The 12,820-nt window shown below is 43.4% G+C and overlaps 1 protein-coding gene across 1 annotated transcript in view; it reads left to right on the forward strand.

Moving 5' to 3' along the window:
* Window positions 1–12,820, forward strand: part of Ust (uronyl 2-sulfotransferase) — a 287,561-nt gene that overhangs the window by 169,204 nt on the left and 105,537 nt on the right. Inside the window, exon 3 of the mRNA XM_051164562.1 lies at window positions 4,176–4,331. Within this exon, the coding sequence (XP_051020519.1) occupies window positions 4,176–4,331 (156 nt within the window). The remainder of the gene's footprint in view (window positions 1–4,175; window positions 4,332–12,820) is intronic.

The raw sequence follows: 12,820 nt of genomic DNA on the forward strand, positions 1-12,820 counted from the left end.
GTGACCAAATTATCCATGAGGACAGTGTCCCAAGACACGTTCTTCTCAGCTATTATTATAGATCTAGCTGCCATGATGGTGCAGGGATTCTTGATCTTAGGTAAGTGCCTTGTATAATCAAAAATACATACGAGCATATTTGAGACTTTCCGCAACACAAATGAAAGAGTTGCACTGACGGTTTTAGATACCGATCGGTCACTCATTTCTCAGCAGAAGGAAGCTGTATAGCAGCCAGTGTGCGTCCATATCACACCTGAGCAAGTCAGGAGGAAGCATGCTTTCACCTAAGGCCCCTAGAAGGTTCCGCACTTGTTTCTTTAGCCCTTCTTAGATAGGCCTGCAGTTGTGGAGTAAAGCACTTATTTGCATGTGATCTCAGAGCATCCGGGATGTAGACAAATATGGAACAATTCACTTCCGTGATTGCTATTGGGTTACAAGATGGTGTTTCTAGGCAAAGGCTGAGTTTCAAGGAGTTTCTTTCCTTTTTTCTTTTATGGTTATTTCTTAATTGTGTGTGGGGGGGAGGGCAATGTACTCATGCCATATGTGTTATGTATTTTGTATGTGTGGGGGAGAATATGTGTGGAGGTCAGAGGACAATTGTCAGGAGTTGGTCTTCTCCTTCCACCATGCGACTCACTGGGATCAAGTTGTCAGGCTCAGCAGCAACTGCCTTCATCTGCTGGGTCACCTTACCAGCCTCAGGCAATTTATTTCCAAAGAGGAATTGAATTCTGTGTGTAGGTAGGCAGTTCGTGTCAAGGCTGCAGTTGGTACCCATGCTGGCTGTACTGAAGGACCAAGAAACAAACACTATATTAACATTTGTTTTTTTTTAATTTGGTAGGGGGGTCAGAGGTGAAGACAGGGTTTCTCTGTGTACCTTTGGCTGTCCTGAATTTACTTTGTAGACCAGGCTGCCCTTGAACTCACAGAGATCTGCTTTTCTCTGCTGAGATTAAAGGCCTGTGCCACCACGCCTCACTTATACTAACATTTTTAATGCTAACCTCCACAGCCTAGGCCAAGCTCCTTGACTTATACTCAGACCGGCAAACATGACTGATCTCTAAATATCTGGGTTGCCATAGTTACAAGAACAGACCTTGGGGGAGGATACTCCCTGATAATATTCTAAGTAAAGACCTATTGTCATGACTTTTTTTTCTTTTTTTTTTTTTTTAAATCCTGGTAATTTTTGTTAGTATTTTCTTGGAAAGGTCATCTGTATCTGAAGGTTTTCTTGATTGCAAATATTAGCAGAATCACCATGTTCGTATTAAACAGCCCATTAAATTTATCAGAGCAGCCAGGACATGGTGAGCATCTGCTGAGGCGATTTCTATATACAGAGTGAATTCTGGCCCTAAAGGTGTGGCTATAAGAGAGCAATAGGAACGGGAAGAATTGTATCACAGTGACATGTGACTGGTTACCAAGTGAGTGATGGAGACATTGTAGCTGTTTCTGAGTTCATGCCTGTCAGCTCTTTCAAGGCAACATGTCACCCTGTAGTTAGAGCGGTGAGTTTTAGGTGTGTTTGCCTGCGGCTTCTGTGCTGGGCTCTGCCCTTTTTCTCTGGGCTTTCTTACAACCTTCTGTTATGGAAGATGCTGCATGAAAGAAGCTTTTGATTATTGTACATCAATCAGTGCACAATGCTGAGCACTCAAGATGGAAATAGTAAGTTTATTAGCGGTATAAATATTTAATCACAGGTGCTTTTTATAATGCTTCGGTAGTCAGCCAAGGTCATTATCATTGGGCAATTAGGAAAGGAAAAGAAATCATGGAAAGCCATGTTGGAAAGGATAAAGTTAAAAATATCTCCGCAGATGGCATCATCATGTATGTAGAAAATCCCAAGTAATCAACGAGAAAGAAATCTTTTGAGCTCATTACCGGGTTAGCAAGATGACAGAATTCAAGATCAATATATACAAATTATATTAGCTGGATTCCTGGTAATGGACTATCCAAAAATAAAGTTAAGGAAATAATTTCACCCATAAAACATCAGAAAGAATAAATTGAAACTATAAAGGTTTTTATACTGAACACTCTAAAATATCAGTGAAATAAATTAATGGATGAAATCAGTAGAAGAGCAACCTGTACTCCTGAGTGGAATTCAATACTATTAAGACAGCAGCCACCCCCAAACTATTCTTTGCATTAAATCAAATTGCTATCAAAAGTTCAATTGTCTGCTTTGTTTTTTACAGAAAGGTAATTATGTAATTCCTTTGCACATTTCCTCTGGAAATGTAAGGGACCCAGAATGACCAAAATTTGTTCTTGCAGAATCAAGGAACAAAGAACTCACCCTTCCTAATTTCAAAACTTATATCAAAGTTATCCTAATGAAGATGGTTTGCTTATGCACAAGATGAAGACAGTGTAACACAACAGTATATGATCAGTAAGGTTGACAGACAAAGAAACAGCAAGCAAGCCTTTCACTAAATGTTGCTGGGACAAATTGATAGCCTTACCCAATGCTATATGAAGAAAGAACTCAAAGTGGATCAAAGATCTGAATTGTTAGGACTAAAGTGTGAAACTCTTAGAAGAAAATGGGGATAGTCTTAGACAGATCTCAAAACACAAACAGTCAAAATAAAATGGGTCCAATTAAAACTTAAAACTTTCAGACTTTTAATGACCCTATTGTGAAAGTGACCAGCCAGAGAATGAGAAAAAAAAAAACATTTGCAATTCATTTTTCTACAAATAAAGAGAAGGTATAAATACAATACTCTCTAAATGCATCATTAAAATGGCAGCTTGACTTGAGAGTGTAAAAACTTAAATATACATTCTACAAAGAAAATAGAGAGCGAACTATACACATACACACAAAGATGGCCAACATTATTAGCCACTGGGGAGCTATAACTCAAAACCACAATGGATACCACTTCACACCCTCTGGGATGTTTATAATAAAAAATAAAAACACGAAACCAGGCAGCAACAAAGGTTGGCAGTGATGTAGAAGAATTGGAACACTTGTATGTTGCTGACAGGAATATAAACCAGTGCAGCTGTATTGAAAACAATTTGGCAGTTGCACAAAAACCTAAACGTTGGGTTATTGTAGGTCCAGGAGCTGCACTCGTAGGTATGTATCTAAGAGGATTGGAGACACTTGTCCACACAAAATCATGTACACAAGTCTTCCTAGCGGCATTAGCCAGGGCAGCCAAAAGTGGAAATGGTTCATGTGTCCATCAACTGATGGATAACACAACACAAACCAGTCTGTCCGTGCAATGCAATAGTGCCCAGCCATGTAAGACCATTGGGATATTGAGTCATTCTACAGTGCAGCTGATCCTGGAAAACATTCTACTAAGTAAAAGTCGGGTGTAAAAAAAAAAATCACGTGTTTTATTTCATTTACATGTTCTTTTCCCCTAGAATCCTCTAGGTAAAACAATGAGACAGGTAGTACGTAAATGGTTCCAGGAGCTCGGGATAGTGCGGGAGGGGGAAATGACTGCTAACAGGTCTGAGGGGCGGGGCGTCTGCTAGTGATGACAATTTCCTGGAACTAGATGGTGGTGTTGCTTTTAGGACATGGACCGACTACAAAGAAATTCCTTAAATTGTTCTCTTTATAAGTTTGAACTTTATGAGATCTGAGTTCTACATCATTTTGTTGTGGTTATTTGAGACAGGGTCTCGCTATGTAGCCCTGCCTGTCCTGAAACTCGCTATGTAGACCAGGCTCACCTCGAACGCACAGAGATCCGCCTACCTCTGCCTCCTGGGTACTGAGATTAAAGATGTGTGCCACCACACCTGGCTTCTACAACAGTTTTTAAATATCACTTTTCTCTTTTTATTAAGCTGGCCTAATAAGACACGCTTTGCAAAGAATGTTTTGTTTTTTCTAAATCACATACTTCTGTGCTACGCTTTTGAGGCCAGTTCATGATCAGTCTTTATAGACATCATGAAATTTGGTCACTATCAATTCAGAATGAGTGGCAGTAGAAAGCAGTCCTCTCTGGAAGTATTATGAAGGAATGCATAGCACACTGGCGCCACCTTCTTTTTCATCTGCTTGATGGAGACCCTTCTCATTCTTTGTTGTCTCACGGAAGGAAGACATGTATGTTCACCCATGCTTCATGGTTCTTCTCTTCTTCTCCTTCTTCCAGGTGCTTCCCTTCCCCAGCCAGGTGGTGTACAACCGAGTCGGCAAGTGCGGCAGCCGCACTGTGGTCTTGCTTCTGAGAATCTTGTCAGAGAAGCACGGGTTCAATTTGGTCACGTCAGACATTCACAACAAAACCAGGCTTACTAAAACTGAACAGGTGAGTTGACTTTCCCATTGTTAAATCACATGACCAGTGGGCACCTTACGGGGTGTCCTTCGTGCCAGAGTCTCAATTCCATGCTGTGTTTTGGTCAGGGCGGAGAAGGAAACTTAAGGCGGGGTTTATGCGAGCAATCTGAAGCCCAGGAAGTCTTTATAAGCGGATAGATACTTCAGTCAGGTCTAATGGACCCTGTTTGTTAGCCATGATCGATTTTGGTAATAATCTCAAAATAATTAAACCACTGAATTAAATAAATAATGCTACTGCCTTCATAGTCCAATGAGAATTTATTTCACTTAGCATTTCTTCCTTTACATTTTCTCATCTGTATCCTAAAACTTTAAAGTAAAGAGCAAACTTCTTTGTGCAGGAAATCTGGTTGGTTGATGCAGAATAAGAGCCTAGTTGTAATAAGCTCAGAGAGTCTTGGCGGCCAAAGCAACATTTGTTATATTTGGCGTAAGCAGAATCCCCCCACTTTGCAGAGTCTTTTTTGCCTCAGTATAGCTACACATGGAGATGGTTAAGCCTGTGGCAGGATGGCAGTACTATTGTCTGCCTGGAAGTTCTGAAGGCTTCTTCTGCTTTGTAAACCTGGGCAGAGATAAGCACAACTGTAGCCATGGAGCTGCTGGTGTAAGAAACTTGGAACTGTCTTCTCAATGGTCCTTCAGCAGGATAAGGCTGGTCAACCTGTGTATTAGTTTCTATTGTTGAGATAAAATATTATGATAAAGGCAGCTTAAGGGGCGGGGGTGCTATATTGGCTTACACTTCCAGAGAGGATAGACAAGGCATGATGGCTGGCAGGGGCATGAGGCTGGCATGCACGTGGCTGTGGCGATCTGGACGTCGAGGGTAAAAGCAGGAAGTGGGGCCAGGCTATGACACTTCAAAGCCCACCCCCGGAACATACTTCCTCCAGGAAGACTCCACCTCCTAAAGGTTCCTTAACCTTCCCAGTCATCTCCAGCTCAGGATCAAGTGTTCAAACACGTGAGGCTATGGGGGCCATTTTACGTTCGAACCACAGCAACTTGGTGTCAAAAACAAAAAAAAAAAAACAAAAAACAAAAAACAAAAAAACACTCCATCATCCAATGTGTGGACTTCCTGTTAAACTGAGATCATAACATTGAAATCTCAGCATATAACCATTCTTCCGACATCTTCGTCCCCTTGGAGGCACACGGAACCTTGTAGACAAAGGGGTGCCATTCCTGATGTACTAAGCTCAGAAAGTCAATTTAAGAGTATACAGTAAATTCTTTGTAGAAAAATAATTATGTTTAGGTTGGAGCAGTGACTCCTTGGGTAGTGTTTGTCCCCCAGGACAAACCATGAGGGCCTGGGTTCAAATTCCCCAGCATAAACACAAAAGGCTGAGCACACACAAAAAGCCTGGGACCCCCGCACTGGGTGTGCTGAGACAGGCGGATCCCCGGAGCTAGCTGGGCGCCCAGTGCTGCCAATCGAGGGAGCTCCAGGTTTACTGAAATCTCAAAAAATAAGGTGGGGCTGGGGGGATAGCTCACTGGACAAGAGTGCTTGCTTCTGTGTGAGGACCGATACTGGTTTTTCCGGTATGAGGAAGTTTATTTGCGGGAAGAGAAGAGGAGAGGAGTTAGGGTCTCTAGGGGGAAAGGGAGGGAAGGGGTGAACGACTGGATATGTGTACAGGCAGATGGACAGACAGGGACATGACGGTGGAGAAGGACACACACACACACGCGTGCACGCACACACACACACACCCAGTGAGAGAGAAAGACAGACAGACCCATAAGGGTGGAGAAGGACAGAAGGACACAGAGAGAGTGACAGAGACAGAGACAGAGACAGAGACAGAGAAACAGAGAGACAGAGACAGAGACAGAGCCATGAGGGTGGAGAAGGACAGAAGATCACACACACACACACACACACACACACACACAGAGACAGACAGACAGACAGAGCCATGAAGGTGGAGAAGGACAGAAGGTCTCACACACACACACACACACACACACACACACACACACACACACACAGACAGAGAGAGCCATGAGGGTGGAGAATGACAGAAGGACACACATACAGACACACACACATACAGAGAGTGAGAGACAGACAGAGACAGAGACAGAGAGACAGAGACAGAGCCATGAGGATGGAGAAGGACAGAAGATGACACACACACACACATACAGAGAGACAGACAGACAGAGCCATGAAGGTGGAGAAGGACAGAAGGTCACACACACACACACACACACACACACACACACACACACATAAACACACAGACAAAGAGAGCCATGAGGGTGGAGAAGGACAGAAGGACACACACACACATACAGAGAGTGAGAGACAGACAGAGACAGAGACAGAGAGAAACAGAGATGACTGATTTTGAAAACCTCTGTGAAAGTCAAGATGTAGCACAGCTGCTCCTGTAACAAAATGGGAATCAGTGAACAGGATTCTCCTCAGCTCCAAGGCCATCCAGCTTGGCATATGCAGGAAAACGAGCAACAAACAAAAACTAGCAGAGAGCTTATCTCAAAGTAAAGTGGAAGGTGAGGACTGTTTTTCAAGGTTGTCCTCTGACCTCCATAGTTGTCCCCTGACCTCTACACATGTGCCATGGCACACGTGCGCATGCACATACACACATGTACCACACATTGTACGCACATAAATTCTTTATTAATAGTAAAGTGAGGGGTGACTGTGAAAGACTGAGGTTGAACAAACCCTTGGCCTCCATAAACATGTTTGTACACGTGTGCACACAATATAAACATCTGTACATATGTGCATGCTAACCACAAAGAATGAAAAGAAAAATGTATTTTGACATTTCAAGCTGTGAAGCTGGTCGTGGTAGCACTGTACTTCTAATCCCAGCACTGGGGAGGCAGAGGCAGGCCCAGGTGCACGGCACAAGGCCCTCCTGGTCTGTGTAGTGGGTTACAGGCCAGCCAGAGTTACATGGTGAGACGCTGTCTCAAAGAGAGATGGACGGGGGGGGGGGAGGGGGGGAGAGGGAAAGGGGAAAGGAGAGGGAGGGAGAAAAAAGAGGAGGAAGAAAGAGATCATGCTTTATGCATAATTTGTTTAATAGTGGCAGAATCCCTTCTGATTCCCTTACTCTGGCTGATTATGATCTTTTTACTACCCAGAAGAAAATGACTATAAAATGACTATAAATAAATAGTCTCTGTTCCTATAATTTTATTACAGTTATTAAATTTTACCTTCCTTTGTCTTAGGGCCTCCTTATCTATCAGACTATGCCTAAATGTTGCTCTGTGTGCATACCAGGCACAAGTCCCAGATGCCTCGTAAGCCTCGCTTTCTGGATTCAGGGGCCCCACTGCTGAAGGTGTGCAAACAGCCCAGAGACCACAAAAGAGGGGACTAAAGGATCAGACACTGGAATGTTCAGGAACATCCCAGGGGAAAGAACACAAATTCCAACGTTGAATGTGCTGTGGGAGTTTTGGGTAGATGAGCCTACTTTGGTCCCTGTTTTAAACATCAGACATGAAAATACGGCTGTCATCATGAGTAAAATAGCTGGCAAAAACATCCTGACAGAATAGGTGGCTAGGTCTAGAAAGGGTTAAAGACAATGTCATCCTTGCACTCTGAGGGGAAGCTCTCATCTGTTTGGAATGGCTGGTTTGTCTAGAGGCCAGGGAATAGGCTAGACAATCTTTTTTAGGTTCTTTCCAGCACTGTGATCCTGTGATATATTTACACAACTTCTAGCATATTCCACAGTGTTATGTGGTTCTGGTTCCTGTGGTCAGTGTGACCTAGACTGTCTTTTTATCCCTTCTTGCAGATTCCTATTAAATTATAAGATGAGCTAAAAATAAACAAATAAAGCAAAGGTAAAAACTTGGGAGGAAATGCAGATCCACAAGCATGAAGGTGAGGGCAGTGCCCGCTCCTTCCCTGGAGCTGGCTTACCTGGCTCCTGTACACAGGAGAGCAGCCAAGAGGCCAGATCTGGTCCATCTCAGGGATGCTCCAAGAGACTCGTCCTGGTTCCGTGTGATCCCTTTTACTTCAGTTTGAAAGTACACATGACATAGAGAAAGAAACAATTATTTTAACTTAGCACATTCAGAAAATAATGTGTGGTGTTAATAGCTTCGCTTCTTGGTAGTTTATTAAACGGGAAAGGGCGGTGTGATTTAAGAGACTAGTTAAAATTTTGTGGTCGGTGGCCCTTATACAGTAGAACTCCGAGAATGGTTCCCATGGAAACATTGTTCTCTTAAAAAATAATAATAATAGCTTTGCTTCAGGTCCTGTATGAGTTAAGCAGTTTCTTGTGTGCTGAGCCAGGACTCCATTTACTATGAAAAACTTTTTATTTTTAATGAGAAAACGTATCCCACAATCCAAACTACTGACTTACAAGTGAACTTCAAAATTGCGTCCATTTATAGGCTTGGGAATGTCTGTGCCATTTCACTCAACCACAAGGCATCTCTCTGGACCAGGATTCGATGAACACGTACATTTCCCCCTAAATGGTAGTGGTCACCACGCACACATGTGCACACACATGTGCAAATACACATCTGCACAGTCACAGTTAAGGGTAGCCTAGGGCATTCTCAAGCAAAGGAAAGAGCACGAAGATACCAAATGTTAGCATGGCTATAAAAACCCCCATCACATCTGCTCTCACAGAAAGAGACACACCTTTGCGAACTGCACTTTGAATCATTCCTCCTCCTCAGAAGAGCTTGTAGCAGCTGCTGGCCACGTGCCGGACCCTTGCATTGCATACAGTACGAATGCCTGATGACAGTTTCATCTCTACCCTAACTATAGATTTCAGTTGGGGGCATGCTTTGTATGATCTCTTGCAAAGTGGAGATTCTGTCCAGTGTGAGTGATGGGCGCCCTCCCCGTCCCCGAAGGGCAAAGAGCGACAGCCAAGAATCTTCACAGCCAGTTGGCTAGTCCTACGGTGGCTTCAGTGCTGCGTGCTAAGTACAGTGAAGGTCACAATGCCATGACCATTTAATGGGAGAGGAAGCCACAGTTATTCTGGTTGGAGAAAGGCAAAAAAAAAAAAAAGGCCTCTGGACCGAAAAGATTAATGAAAGCAAATTACTTTACTGTTCGTGTTTCTACGGAACGTCCTGAGGACGTATAAGATGAGTGGGAAGCAATGCCTATGTGTAAATGGTTTCCCCTAATTATGTCATGTAACCTTTTGTGCCCAAAAATATACCAGTGAGTAAGTGTCATTCCCTGTTTTCTAGGTGAGAAACTGAGGTAATTTGTCACCTTCCAAAGACAATTATACTGTAGTGACTGCATATGATGGCTGGACTTGGACCTGCGCTCTCCCAGATCCAAAGGCTGGTCCCATAATGCAATGGGCCATCTCCAGCAGAGCTTTTGGAAACCTAGGGTTCCAATGTCCTTCTGCTGGAAATGCTGGGAAGGAGTCCAGAAAATTCTTTAAAAAAAAAAAAAAAAAAAAAGCCAGGCTGAGGAAGCCCTGTCAGAGTCTTCCTGTCAGCATTTCCCCAAGTGTGCTCTCTGGGACTCCATGTGGGCACACGTGTGTGTTTGCAGGGGTGTGTGTGTGTGTGTGTGTGTGTGTGTGTGTGTGTGTGTGTGTGTGTCGTGTGTGCGCGTGCCAGAGCTTCTTCCATCATTCTTCACTTTATTTGCTGAGGAAGAAGTTTTCTCTCACGAAATCCAGAGTATCCCAGTTCACCAGCTTGCCCTGGGAATCCCATGTCTTCACCTCCTGAGGCCTAGGATTACAGACATAGGATTACAGACAGATTGCGATGCCCACCCCATTCATGAGTGCTAGGGACCCAACTTCTGGTCTTCATGCTAAAACATCAAGCATATTACTATATTTACTATCTATCCATCAATCTATATAGCATATTACACTATCTATCGTGTTACTATATCTATCTACCTAGCTACATATCTAGCAACGTATCTATCTATCTATATCTGTCCATATATCATGTATCTATCTATCTATCCATCTACTTTCCTATCTAGCCATCATCCTAATCCTATATATATATACGATATATATTACATATACATATACATATGCATATATATATATATATTGGTTTTTCAAGGCAGGTTTCTCTCTGTAGTCTTAGTTGATCAGGGGATTTTTATGTGCGTCATGACTGTCCTTTGGATCCTTCAGAGTTTACACATCATAATTTGGGAAGTGCTAGCCTAGACTGCATCCGTTCACCCGTCATATCAGGAAAGGTTACTATTTCACTGTCAACCTCACAACCCCTGGGTCCAGTAGCCATTCAGATTACCTAAGCCTTGGAAATTGTTCAGAGGGTGGGAGAGATGGCAGTCCTGTGCCGTGTGCTTCAGACTGCATTAACCTCTTAGTGCAGAGCCACACGGCACAGTATTATCTTACATTGTCCCTTACACTGTCCTATTATCTTCCCTGTCCCTTTGCTCTTGCATCAATGTCCAAGTCTGAGTTCTGGGTATAAAGCAAGGAGACTTAAAAAAAAAAAAAGTATTAACCATGGTTCTTCCAGTAAAGTTCTTGAGGCCATGGAGATGGCAATTTCATTAGGAAGGTATTAGTCCTCGGCTTTTTAGGAAGAAATAAGTATGTAGAAGAAAAGCCTGACAAAAATATGCATAAATCAAAAAGAACGTGGAAGAATTAGACATGAATGGTAAATGTGAGAGTTAAAGTTGTCTTCCGTGGTTTGAGGGCAGCTGTTCAAAACAGTCCTCATGCGAGGCGTGACCATCTCCTGCAGAGTGTTTTCACATTCCGTATTCCCGTGCCTCACTGCAGGAATGCCGGGGTAAGTTTGTAAGGAAGTGCCCAGGTATGTGTGTATCTGAGGAAATACTCCTGAGGGTGACCGTATCACAAACTCCAGGGAAAGTTCACTTCATGAGGGGGGGATGGTTGTGAGAGGTGGATCCTCCAAGCAAGAAAATTCTCCATCATCCAGGACTCTCTCAAGTCATAGACGGCTTTATGAAGTTTTTTTTTCTTCTTTTTTTAATGCAAATAACAAGATTTTTATTTTTACTTTTTAAAAAAATTTTTTTATTAATTTATTCTTGTTACATCTCAATGGTTATTTTTTATTTTCGAAACAAGCCCTCCTCATCAAGTAGCCCAGGCTGGCCTTGAACACTTGACCCTTCTGCCTTAGTGTCCCAGGTTGCTGGGAGTACAGCATGTAGTAACGACACCGCATCCTATGCCTTTTCGTCTGCTTGTCTCCTTCCGCACGCTATCCCAGGAAACTTCTCCTAGAAACATTTTGGGAACGCCTGTCAGAATTATCCTCAAGGCTTCCTGCCTTTGCAAGGAGACAGAGAGTGTCACTCCAGAGTCAGCTCAGGGCAGCACTCCCCAATGCCATTGGACACTGTCTCAACTGTCATCGGAGAGTGCCACTCCAAACTGACTCTGGAATCAAGCCAGAAGAAAAGCCTCACTCAGTCCACAGGATGGGTTCCTACGTTGTCTTGGAGTACTTAGACAAAAGCAGAGTACTCTAACGAAAACCTGGAGGGAAGAAAGAGGACAAAGTAGAGAAGTCATATGACCTGGGGGAAAAATGTTCTCCTGCCCTTGGGTTTGTATGGTATCTATTAATTCTCTGTATCTAGTTCAGACCCAGCCTCTTTGCTAGGCTCATGTTATTACTCCCCCTGGTGGATTTCTTTTTCACTGCAGGCATGTGCTTCCCTGGTTATTGCAGCTTTGATCCTAAGGTAGAAAAGAGACTTTGCTGGGGGCCCCTGTCCCCAAGAAGACAGCAGGTAGCCTGAGACCTTCACTTATCTTTCTCAGCCACTAAGGTTGAGAAAGGACCTGCAGTTCCTCCTCTGGGCTGTTTGCATTTGCTTTGATATGTTAATGAGCACGCATCCCATCTTTGATTTAAGATACATTGCAAAATTACAGGGCTTCTAGTTGTTTATGAGTGACACAAGAGCTCAGACCGAGGTAGGGCTGGATACCCTTCCTATTGACAGGATGACATACATCTCCTGAAGATGTCCAGAGCAAAGTCATCTTCAGAGCTGCTGATAAAAGTCTGTGCTCTCCCACACTGCCGTGTGAGGAGGGGGAAGCAAACATTAGGAACTGCGTCCTAGGGTCACCTCCATGTGATAAGTGTGCTTTGTCCTTGCCTTCTCCTTCCTTTTCAAACCTCAGTTCAGTCCATGAGCATAGATTAACATCTTCCTTTAAATCTTTAAATGCATTTCATGGCATACTTACCCCTTTTCTAAATCCCTAAATATCTCTCTCTCTCTCTCTCTCTCTCTCTCTCTCTCTCTCTCTCTCGTCTCTCGTCGCTCTCTCTCTCGCGCTCTCGCCTCTCTCTCGCTCTCTCGTGTGGTGTGTGGTGTTGTGTGTGTGTGTGTGTGTGTGTGTTCATAGAAAAGACAGGGTCACATGATGCAGCCTAGTCATG

Source organism: Acomys russatus, chromosome 21 (assembly GCF_903995435.1).
Source record: "Acomys russatus chromosome 21, mAcoRus1.1, whole genome shotgun sequence".
Classification (NCBI taxonomy): domain Eukaryota; kingdom Metazoa; phylum Chordata; class Mammalia; order Rodentia; family Muridae; genus Acomys; species Acomys russatus.